This window comes from Plectropomus leopardus, chromosome 12, assembly GCF_026936395.1.
Source record: "Plectropomus leopardus strain MGB_pleo_1.0 chromosome 12, ASM2693639v1, whole genome shotgun sequence".
Lineage (NCBI taxonomy): Eukaryota > Metazoa > Chordata > Actinopteri > Perciformes > Serranidae > Plectropomus > Plectropomus leopardus.
The window spans coordinates 29,841,253-29,853,584 of record NC_142187.1 but is presented as its reverse complement, the minus strand read 5'-3'; the positions used below and the strand labels follow the sequence as shown (position 1 = coordinate 29,853,584).

The 12,332-nt window shown below is 37.5% G+C and overlaps 1 protein-coding gene across 2 annotated transcripts; it reads right to left on the bottom strand.

Moving 5' to 3' along the window:
- Positions 1–422: 422 nt before the first annotated feature.
- Positions 423–11,848, bottom strand: ndc1 (NDC1 transmembrane nucleoporin). 2 transcript variants are annotated; one of them, XM_042497831.2, is made up of 18 exons: positions 11,656–11,848; positions 10,058–10,178; positions 9,870–9,971; positions 8,955–9,117; positions 8,739–8,874; positions 7,710–7,818; positions 7,177–7,228; positions 6,938–7,070; positions 5,983–6,075; positions 5,811–5,892; positions 5,546–5,707; positions 5,197–5,451; positions 4,576–4,688; positions 3,936–3,986; positions 2,910–2,973; positions 2,716–2,816; positions 1,526–1,686; positions 423–1,431 (listed from the first exon to the last, which is right to left on the bottom strand). In XM_042497831.2, exons 1-18 carry the CDS (start codon positions 11,692–11,694, stop codon positions 1,368–1,370), a joined length of 2,001 nt encoding a protein of 666 aa, XP_042353765.2. In that variant the 5' UTR covers positions 11,695–11,848; the 3' UTR covers positions 423–1,367. The 2 variants fall into 2 exon arrangements, with proteins under 2 accessions (XP_042353765.2, XP_042353766.2); XM_042497832.2 differs by lacking the exon at positions 3,936–3,986.
- Between the last annotated feature and the right edge of the window lie 484 nt (positions 11,849–12,332).

Sequence of the window (12,332 nt, the reverse complement as noted above, 5' to 3'; positions counted from 1 at the left end):
TGTTGTTGCTTTTTTACTTTTAACCAGTACCCGATCCAATATCATTGTTGACTTTGTATTTAGTTATATGCATGCACTAAATGGTGAATAAAGGGTTAAAAAAGAAAGAGAAAAAAGGATAATAGAGCTGACCACCGATTCTTTGTGATTTCTAAACATTTTAATACCATTTTTAAAAATCAGTTTCCATTATTTCACGACTTTCTGCATCTTCTTCAGCACTTCAGGGACTCCCAGGTAACTTTTGTGTACAGAACTGCCTTTAGGTCTGTCAACACCCTCCACTCTACCTTCATTTGTGTTTTCTATTGTGTAATAGAAACTCAAATGTGGTAAAACTTCATCTACATAAAGAAGGGTGCAGATGATCATTTGTAATTGGCTTGTTTGAGCCAAGAAATTACAAAAAAAATCCTGGCAAATGATATTTAGATATTGTTTTATTCAACAGGTCTCTGAGTGGAAATTTAAACTCAATACTTGTTACTTGTTACCAAATCTCCATCCCTGATCTGACATGAAAAACACCCTTATATCACATGAAAACTGACAAAAACAAACAGTAAACATGTACAAACAAGAGGTGTCTGATCTGTGAATCTGGTGTATTTTTAAGGTAGAGAACCTGGACTGATGCGCACAGCTCACAGTAAACTAGTTCTCCAGGCTGGTGTTTAGAACAAAACCAGATCTAAAAAAGAAAAAAAAAATTTCCAGACCACATTTCAGACACCAGTGAAAGTTACAAGAACACAGCTTCTTTTCTAAACACTCTGACACATCCCACTTCCTCTCACTCCTCACAAAAAAAGCAAAATGTTTTGAAATGACAAGAATAAAAGAAAAGACAGCTGATGAAGTGTGAAACAAAAAAACACTTATGTAATTTAGTACGAATGCAGCACAAACACCTCTCTACAACTCATCCCAGTCGATGAAAATCAAATTTAAACTGATTTGATTTTCTTGTAATACAAATGAAGTATCTTTTTGAGTGAGTTGCTTATTTATACAGTAAGACAGTTTCAATCTCTCGAACACGGGAGGCAACAGTTGGGCTTCCAGCCTGTTTTCAGTCTGTTAGTTGGGCAGGAAGCTCAACACGTCACATATGTAGGAGATGTGATCTAGCCTATCAAACACAATCCGCCATGACGCAGTGCAGACATAAATATTAAAAGAGGCACTACCCTGGCGTTAGCGTGTTGCCTCACTAATGCAAATGCACACACACACACACACACACACACACACACACACACACACACACACACACACACACACACACACACACACACACACACACACACACACACACACACACACACACGCAAAACTGAAGGCACAAGAGTCGAGTCTCAGGTGTTTTATTCCTTGTACTCCAGAAACTGCTGCAATCTTTTCCGGTGCTCTGCAGACATCTGAACAGCACTGAGGATTTAAAAAATATACGTTACAAATGACTAAACTCAGCATTATCTTTTTTAATGATTTGAAGACTGTTAATTCTAATGACAGGCCTTACTTTAAGTGATTTCCAAAAGTGGTTGTTATCCTGTAGATGGCGGTCTTGAGCGTGGCCCTGAGAGCAAAGCGCAGTGTTTTGTGAGTGGAGTCTCCCATGCTGCTGGCCGACCTGACGGGTTTACTGGAGGCGTGAGGCAGCTTGAAGTGGCGATCTACTGCCTGAAGACAGGAAGGACAGGACACAACTGCTGTCAGTGGGTGCACAACGATCTGTTGTTGCACTAAGTGCAGTATCTGTATAACTGACTGTTTCCCTGAAGTCTTTGCTACTTGTGAAAAGAACATGTAATAATACTTCAGAATTGAATCTGTTAACTTGCACCTGTAGAGTGAATATCAACAGTTAAAATTTAGTTCAAACGGTGTGTTACACAGATTCAGAAAAACTCTTGCTTGTCTGAGCCTCCTGTTTGCCTGTTAAGCTCTTTCTCACTGTACAAAAAAACCCACTAACATCTGGCTTTTGTATTTAAGGTTACAATCAGCAGTCACTCCCCAGACATATGGCTCTCTAGTGGTCACAAGTATTTACCAGTTCTGATAAAGCACCCGGCTGGAAACACTAATTTTAACTCCTTTTCCGGCATGATACAATGACACAAAATACCAGCTGTCTCCAAGCAGCACTAAACCTTTACAAATTTAGTTGGCAAAGAGTCTGAAAGAGAGATTGGATAACTAATATATAAAAAACAAGTAGTAATATAAGTAGTAATAGTAGTATATATCATTTTATTTACTTTTATAAATATATTTCCCTGTTTTAAAAGAAAAAAGAAAATAAAACAAGAAAAGAGGAGTATAGATGTAATGCAGATGTAAAACAGTTTCAATTAGACCAAAAGTGTAATATCATAACTTTCTGTAATTAACAGCAAAGAAACTGGCAGTGTCATGAATGTATGCTCTCCACCATACACAGATTAACACCATGTTTAAAAACAAAATGTGTGTAGAATAACTGGCCCCTTTGATTTTCTCAAATCTCAGAAAGCACAAAACACTGAACAGTATGTTTGTTTTAAAGGCACAAAGTTCAGCTCCAGATTTGTACTCGCAAAGCCAATTCACACACTCAGGACAATACAGCTGGACAATGAAATCTGATAGCAGTCAGGGTTGGTTCATCATTGCTGTTACACCAATATGTGCTCTCGGGACAGCTGCAATAAAACCATCTCTGCTTACCTCTTGTAAGGCCAGCATGCAACTGAGAATGCTGGGTAATGTAGTCTGTACAACCCCAAACTGGTCCTCTGAGAAGGAGGCTTGAACAAGGTAAGACAGACCTGCAGGAGGATGTTTAGAGGACACAGTGATGCAAATGTTGTCTCAACAGTTTGTATGATTCATATCAAATGAAGTTCACCATCTCCTCTCACCTTCTAAAGCCCAGATGTGAGCCTGGCTGTCTGCAAACAGAGCTTGACTGGAGGCTTCTGGAAGCTGTAAGAGACGATGTTAGCTGGTACGAGTCTCTACTGAAGACAAAAGCACGTTTACCAGAAGATGGACAGGTTTTAGTGAGACTACACTACCACTAGGGATGCAGGATATAAATTTTTTTGCCAATATGTGATATTTAACAACTAATTTGGCTGATGATTGATATCAATATATCCACTTTTTCCCCCAAACCTACTTTTAATGATCATTAAGTCTCTTCTGTAGTGAAATAAACATATTATGCAAACTCTTATTGTGATGGCCCACCAGCAGATGGAGACATGAAATTTTATGCTTTTTAGTGTATGTAATATTCTTTAATTGTGCAAAATAAGAAAAATACTTCAACTTAAGTTTGATGTTTTGTACATGTTTACTTTGTCAATAAAAATAAAATTGGTTTGTGATATCAACAGAAATCAGCATATTGGCAGAATTTTGATATTTGAGTTATTTTTATTATTACGAAAGCCAGTATCTGCAGATACCAACGTTGTGTCGATATTATCGTGCATCTACAACATGCATATGGCATATACAGAAACCTCAGAAAGCACAGCTACCCAGACTAATTTCTACATATAGGAAATGGTGCAATGCAAGTACAATATTTGGCTGTGATAATCAGTACCTCACATTAATGATAAGATCACAAGGGCATGAGTTCTCCACATTTGATTGGTACAGACAACACTTGCATGACACATGTATTGCACAACTCCTTAAATCAAGCTTTTCAAGTAATTAGTGAGGCTCTTGTGACAGCTAAGGGGATGGAAAAGAGCAACATTAGTAATGTGTGCACAATCAAGCCCAAAACCAGGAGTTAAATTAGTGATGCGTACAGGATGGGGTTGTTAGATTTGCTAAAACTACATGAAAATCTACTGTGTATGTTGAGAGCATGCAGGGAGCCCCTCACACTGTGCAGAAGACACCATGCACATGCCACACATCCTTACCTTGTTAAACAAATACATTATCAGCACCCGCTTTGCCAAGAAATTTTTAACCTGAATGGAACAATTCAAGTATAAAATTGTTTTGTTTTCACATCCACTGAAAGAGTATGTAACACACATGTAGAAATAACGACTTTTCACACTTAACCTGAAGCTAAGACCACCCCAAAAAGTCCAAATCTTGGACTCTTAATATGGATGTACAGTCTATCAGAACAAAAGCGGATTATTTGACCTTTGCTTTATAAGGCAGAAGTAATAATGAGTGAAAGGACATCAGTAACCAGGCTACAGACAGGACACATTTCTAATTTTCTCCTGTCTCATCTGTCTGGTGCCAGCACAGAAGTGATTGGTGCCACTGAGCTGAAAATGAGGAAAGAGGAAAAAAAAGAGCAAAAGGAGCTCTTTCCATTTTCACACCTGTACACAACCTGGCCAATCACGGCGTAAAGCAGGAGATTACTGTCAGACTGCCAGTTTTGCAAAAGTTACAAAAATCATACAAGACAGATCTCTTTGTATAACTATTGTTAGCCAGAGGTTAATAAAAGTTAAGTATGAAAAGCCTTTTGTCAATGCTGTATAAAATATACTCAAATCTATATTGTAATTCCATATTGTAACAAGACTGAAGTACCTGTTCTTTTCTGTTCTGGAGGAACTGAGCCAGGAGACTTGGTTTAGACGGTTCCTGTTTGGGACTAGGAACTGAGGCGGGGGATGCCATGGGACTGCCATTGGCCTGTGAATCTGCAGAGACATTAGGTCATAAATGGGAACCAGCAGAGAAAAAGCTCTTTATGCAGGTACTGATCAATCATCTACCTGCTGCGAAACTTATGTAATTAGAATTTTTGACTTATTTTCAGGTAATTTTCTTGTAACCGTTTAACCAATTTCTTGTTGATGTTATTTTGCAATTTTCTTGTAACTTTTTACTTATTTCTGGGCCATTTTTGTAAAGTTTGTCAGCTTCTTCCAATGTTTTTGATTGAAATTAAGCCATTTCTGCTCAGGTTTCAAAGGGTTAAAATGCTGTGTACAATGAACATGCATTAGTGCGGATAAAGCCTCTGTCATTTGGGGTGAAAATATATAAAAAGGTGAAAATTACATCTAAATATTACTTCTACTAATCTAATAACTTTCACACCTACAAAGAACAGATCATAAGAGGTAAAACGTTGTCATTTACTGGCTAAAATCGGACTTTAAAGTGTTAATCTGAGTGACATGTCTTTCATTAGCCTCCTCTTACCTGTGGAGGTGGACCAAAGTTTTGGCACTCTCCTCATGACGTGTGGGCTCTGCACTGTGCCGAACCACGGCGAGCACGGGTCCACAGGAGCAGTGAGACGCCGCAGGGCCGGAGAAGCAAAGGGGCTGTCCAGATCAGGAGTGAACGGTGCCGTCAGAGGGCTCTGTGGAGCGCCGCCAACAGTGGAGCGTGCAAAGACTGAAGCTGGAGTTTTCATCAGATAAGTGGGCCTCGGGCTCATCAGATCCTCTGTACCTGAGGTTATTTTTAAGAGAGAAAAGTGGGACTAAAATGATAAAGGAGACTGATCATGAACCATTAAGTTTATGAATGTTTTGTAGCAAAATACCCGATGTCTCAGATGAAGTCTTCCGTTCGCTCCCAGACGACAGTGATTTGGCTCTGCCGTTGGTTGCTACAGTGTCGTGATACGCTACGAGTCTCTGGGTCAGATCAGCCAGCAGAGACAGACACTCCTTACTGATGGCGTTCCAGTTATGAGCATGCCCACCTGGAGAAGACGAGGATGAAAAGATACATACATTTAGATGTAATCCAAACATCAAAAATAGTTAAAGAAAGAACCTCATTTCTGTGTAGACAACATGACAAACCTGGCTGACTCAGACTGAAGACCTCACAGCGTCGAGATGGGGAGTGTTGAGACAGTAGAGCCAAGTCCTGCAGAGCTAGAAACTATAATGTGGAAAAAGGACAAGTTACTACACCCAAACTTAATAATCAGTAAGTATCAAAAAAAGAGGAGAATATATTCTTTTCATCTACCTTTAATATCATCGGCTGCTTGTCGGTAAGAACTTTAGGAAGACACTGGTGGGCGTCCTCAGTAAAAGACGACTGCACAGGAAAACTGTACACCTGCACATAACAGAAATATATTAGAAAACATACTTCCTTAGAGGTAACTTTAATGATCACGTGAGATGAATTCTGGGGATTTTATCATGAACATTATAATCCAGAGGAGTGCAGGGCTCCTATAGCTTACAGCAAGTGGAAGGCAAGTTTTTAAGACTTTTTCCATGTCAACAGAATTAAATTTAAGACTGATTTCACTAAAGCCAAAACTGGACGGAGGGGGAAATGAAAGAAAAAAACAGACACCAGTTACTTAGGGTTAGGGAGAAAATATTTGTCCAAATATTTACTTAAATATAAAACATGACTTTTGGAAAACAACAATGCAAGTGGTATTTTGTAAATTCTTTTTTTTTAAGTTATTTATTCATTTGACATTTAACAATGTAATATCATACAAAAAGACTCACAAAGTTATACATTTTATATCTTAGCGCTTTTAAAACTTTACATTAAGACATTTTAAGACCAATTAAGGCCTTATTTTTAGAATGATCAGTGCCTCTCAAGACTTTTGAAGGATCTGCAGGGACCCTGTGCACAGCACTCCCTGCATACGTAACATTCAAAGCAATGACAACATTGCCCCCTAGTGTTACTACATATTTTAAAAAGGCAAAGAGGTTATCTTTACAGCACAGCACTCTACATCACAGACACCGTCAGATTTGATTATTAGAACTGGGCCGAGTCTATGATATTTTATGTCGTTCACCACAGCCAGCTGTCACTTTCATCTTTGGTTAAGTGGTAAAATAAAAGAAATAAAATAAAAATGTGGAAAATTCACTTAAGCACAGTGAGACCTTTGTATTTGATCTTATTGTGATTGTATAAATTTGACCTTTATGGATACACATACCTCAGTTACAAAGATCCTAAAGAGCAGCAGTGTGATGTGCCACGTGAAGAGCAGGAAGCTGGCACTGATCCACAGGTGGTAGAGCAGGGACAGGTCCAGCAGACCAGCTATACTGTCAAGAGGGTGGACAGAGCTGGAGGTGGAGATAACACACAAATAACACATTAAAGCAGTCCAGGAGGCAGCATTGTGTGGCTGCGAGTATGTTTAATCATATCTAAGATAGTATTTATACTGACCTGTTTAAATTAAGATTCAGTGTTTTACAAATCCATGCTTTTGGAACATATCCTGTTCAAAATAAATTGAAATCCTGTGTTTAACACTGGTAACAACTCTGTACAGAAAAGGTTGAAAACAAAATGACTGAACAATAAATATAAGCATGCAGGAAGACTTCAGCCCCACCTATTTATATATCAATTACTCGCCCCGTGTTGTGTTAAATTGGTGGAGAAAAGTGTTTTTCTTGAATGCTTTTGGTGCTTTTGTAAACTGATGCTTTTATGTAGTTTTGCTGTTGTTAAACGTCATCACCTATGACTTCAAATTCATCAAAAACTTTCTAAATTTTTGGATTCTTTGTTTACTTCATGAATTCAGTGTAATGCTAGTTGAGTAAATGATGGACAAATTTTTATTTTGGGGGTGAACTATTCCTTTAAGAGTCTACTTGGAAGACGATCATTAACATTTTAACTCTCGCAGTTTGTACTAAGGTGTAGGATTGCAGTGTTACTGAAATTACATTTTTTACATAGAGATCACTTACCCAAAAAGAAATACACAACAATGAAGTTCCTGACAGAGTAAAGTGCTTGAGTGGCGCTGCACTTCACCACCAAAGGCAGGGATCCCTTAAATCGAAGGTATTTGTATTGCTGGGGGAAATAACAAAGGGTGAACACAGACCGTAAACCACCATAAACACCATAAAAAGAGATAAAAAATAGCTTTTAAATGTCAAATCTTTGCATCATCATGTGTCAGATAAATGAGTCAACGTTTACATATTGTAATTGTAGTATTGATGATGATGGCAAAGTTGATGTGAGAGTCACAGTAACAGCACATATTCTACTTGTGTGCTAGACTGCAGTGTCGGCCTGTATGGTATCGGTCCTGATGCTGCATCATTGTTACTGTCAGGACCTGTTGAAGGTTTGTTTGTTTATTAAGATCCCCATTAGCTTCTGTTTTAGCTACTCTTCCTGGGGTCTCAATTATTTTCATTTACAATGTTACATAAATACACATTACATAACATTCATACTCGCAGTTTGACTAAACACGACACCAAAACACACAGCAATCAACACAAACTCAAAAACTGTAATATATACAGTCACTCTGCATAATGATTTATCTCTTCAATACCTGATAAAAAAAAAAACTTAACAAGTAAATCGCAAGAAAAATTAGATAGCTAGCCCAAAGTCGACTTCATATCTTCAAGACCATCAAAAATATCTAACATATAAAGTGTTTTACACTATTCCTTGTGTAATTAAATAAAAGGTGAAGGTGCTGAAAATGGTTTATGTTATTAGGAGAAGTCATTTTTAACACCTACTTAATTGTTATTGGCCCTATGGAGTTATGGTGGACATTTATTAATATGCTGCCGTGGAGATTGAGTGTGCATAGGTGCAAGTCACCCTGTGTACAAATTAATGTCAACTGTTGTATGTTTCTGTGTCATATTGTTTGTGCTTTTTGTGTTTTATTATATTTTACACTTACACTTACAATGGGACAAATAACAAATGGAATTTAATTGAGTTCAACTAACATCACATACCTGAACAGTGTGAAAAGAGACATAATTCATGTTGTGGATCACACCCAGCAGACTGTGAGAGAACCCAACAAAGGCTCCAGCCAGCAGAAGAATGAGGTGAAATTCATTCAGACACATCAGAGGGGAACCGTCAGTGCTGAAGACAAATTAAGAAAATTAGACACTGGATGAAGCATGTAAAGCTCAACATGATAGCTTCATGTGTTAACTGCTTACCCATTGGTCTGTGCGACTGTCTCATATCTGCCCCCGATGGTGACGGCACAACACCAAGCCACGATTATTCCCATGATGCAGTGGACCAGGGAGTTGACAAACTGACGAGGGTGGAGCAGCTGACCCAACAGGGCAATTTTTGAGCATGCAATGGTTGGGATGACTGAAGAGAAACAGATCAAACAATCAAGTTACAACCAAAGACAATCGTGTGCTGGCTGTCAGATTTTCTTGTATTTGGCGATCTGGACACCGTTTCCAGCGCAGCATCATATGAATGTGCAGGTATATTATTTAGACTCAACACTGACGAGAAGTGCAATTTTAGCAATGTATGTCACACTAAATGAGTTGGCTAAGATTATACTGTGATCATATATTAATACTGGGGAATTTTTTTTTTTTAAAGTAGCGTACAATGGCCACAGAGGGATGATGAAACCTAGGAAAAGAAACATATTAAATATAAATAAATGCTTTCGCATAAAAGAAAGTCTTAAGAGAGGATTTAATAGATGTTAATAATGTAGCAAGTCTGATCTCAGGAGGCAAAGTATTCCACAGTTTGGGGGCTCTGACAGCAAAGGCGTTGTCATCTTTCTCTTTCATAACAAGCCGAGAACAGGGAACAACGAGCAGAGCTGCACCCGCTGATCTGAGGCAACGCCCAGGTACATAGGGGGTCAATAAATCCCTAATGCAATGCATTAAGTAACAGGCAATTAGTGCAAGCAAATTTGCTATGAGTAATGTGTTCAAATTGATTATTATTAAGCAGTGCACCAGCGCACTGAAAATGGAGCGGACCCAGCACTACCTAGCAACTGGAGGACCATGTCAATCATACCAAGGTAAACAACAACAAATCACATAGAGGAAATTTTCCGTTTACTTTCTGCAGCATTTGCTACTCACCTGTGTAATACTCCAGGTTCAGGAACCCCACCATGATGATCACTCCACACAGCAGGATGAAGGAGAAGATGGCGCTTGCGCTCGTTAAGAAGGAGAGGCATTCTGTGATGGAAAAAGCGGTTTAGGTTGAGCTTCATGTAACTTTAGAAAGCCATGAGTCAAAGCTTACAATGAAGGTGGTGACTGACCTGATGTCGTCTGGATGGGGTGGAGGAGGCTGAACCTGCTGAGGATTACAAAAACTGCTGTGATGGGAGGCAACAACAGGACAGCCCAGGCAATACTGGCCACAGCCCTCCAGCAAATCACCTAAACAGAGCAGTCAGTCATTATGATATACATAACAAACACACAATCATTAACAGAATGGTAGCCGTTAAGACTATGACTCTTCTCCTTAAAATCCCTGTTACGACTTTGCCTACTCTCAAAACCTGTGATGTAAACCTGAGTGATAGGAGAAGCAGTAACACACTCATGTGTGAGGAGTTAAGACATGACATTGCTGGTCGTTTCAACCATTCGTTTATATAATGTTAATAAATGTCTCAAACACAATTAGGGACACAGATTGTATGTTATGTTCATCTTTTAATTGGTCTTTTAAATTATTGTTCAATTTGTCTTTACATTCTGTCTTGATCCTGTTCATTAATATTAGTAGTAGAAGTAGTAGTAGTAGTAGAAGTAAAAGTAGTAGCAGTAGTAGTAAATCCTGTGTTTACTGCTTTTATTCTTTTTTTTTATTGTATTTACTTTCATTGGTATGGTGTTTTTATTTTTTTTTTCTCTATTTCTCATTATAATCGGTCTTCTTTCTAATATATTTTTGCCTCTGATCTGTTAAATTCTATCTTAGTTCTTGTCTGGCCTAAGTTTGGGATCATCGTTTGGCTTCTGTTGTTATTTACCTTTGGGATTATTGCTTTTACTTTACTTAGTCTGTCAAAGCACTTTGTAAACTCTGTTTTTAAAGGCGCCATAGAAGAAAAGTTATTATTATCATTGTCATCATCCAGGACTTTTTACATCCAGAATTTAGTTTAAAATTGAACTCATTAGCATTTCAAAATACTTTTAAAAGGCATTATTTGGCATGTCAAGAAAATAATCAAGAGATGAATTAATAATGAAAGTAATCGTTAATTGCAGCCAAGGATTTTTTTTTTTCTGGATATAAACTTCTGAGCAACTTTTCTTTTTTTTGTGTACACCATAACATACACGTCTGAAAGACCTCCAGATTATGGTAGAATTACAATCATCAGTTACAATGACACTTAATGAATGAAAATTCAATTTAAAACGGAGAAATGTATTAAAAGTCTCCCTTTTGAAACTGGCTAAAACTTTCGCTAAAAATTTCGCCTTTTTCCTATGCCGTAAATGATCATTATAATTCCTCGATTTGTTTAATTTTTTCAACATTAATCTCTAAATTATATAAAGGATTAAGTTAATAGAAAACGTATGAACTGTATATTGACATGTCATGAAAACATCACATATTCAAAGTTACTTTGTTCTTGATTATCCCCTTTACTTTTCACTTATCCGACTCTTTTTCTCGATCTAATATAAGCTTATATAATCAGCCAAATGTTTGTTTCTCGGGTGTATTTTCCTTTCTTGTTCTGTCACTTGTTTTTGTGTTTTTATGTCTAAAAACAAACGTTAGCTTCGCTCACAAAAACTAGCATAAACAGACAGAGGCTACTTCGATTAGCGCGCTGGATCACGCGACACATTTCTATAGTTTTTATGAAAGAGGAGTTCACAGACTCACCTTGCGGACAAACCAACAACTTTGCTCTGCAGAAAACATGTTGTTTGGATAAACGGAGAGCTAAACGACGTTAAAAATCTCCTCAGCTGTCCTGCTGTCAAACTATTTTCCACTGTTTCCCATATCGCGCGCCACATGCATTCAAAGGACCTCTGAAGGACCCCCGACTGAATGGTGTCCGTATTCCTGCCTGTTGTTAGTGTAACAGCCACGAGTATTCAGTTTAACCCTTTGAAACCCGAGCACAGTGGCCTGATTTCTTTTAAAAACATGGGAAGAAGAAGTCGATAAGCCCCTTAACAAGAAACGACGGCAAAATTAACAAGAGACCGGGACCAAGTTACAAGAAAATTACTTAAAATTAGCACAAAAAGGAAGTACAAAACAAAAACAAACAAGTAAATTACCTGAAAAAGGTAATACATTTATATATATATACATATATATATATATATATATATATATATATATATATATATACATATATATTAGCATTTTTAATATATAATTCTAAGACTCATAAATATAATTTCTGGACATTTTCACAATAAATTATTTTATTTTATTTGTTTTTATTTTTTACATTAATAATTTTCTAATATTTGTTTGCTTCTTTCTCCTATTTTTAACAAACATTTTCGTTTTGTTTTGTTTGTTTTTTTTTTGTCACCTTTTAC

Bases quoted from the DNA above. Each gene is read 5' to 3' on its own strand.
- ndc1 (XM_042497831.2), bottom strand. From the start codon at position 11,694: ATGTTTTCTGCAGAGCAAAGTTGTTGGTTTGTCCGCAAG. The intron at 10,179-11,655 runs GTGAGTCTGTGA...TGCTCTGTTTAG, and splicing joins GTTGTTGGTTTGTCCGCAAG to GTGATTTGCTGGAGGGCTGT. The intron at 4,689-5,196 runs GTAAGAGGAGGC...ATGTCTCTGCAG, and splicing joins ACTTTGGTCCACCTCCACAG to ATTCACAGGCCAATGGCAGT.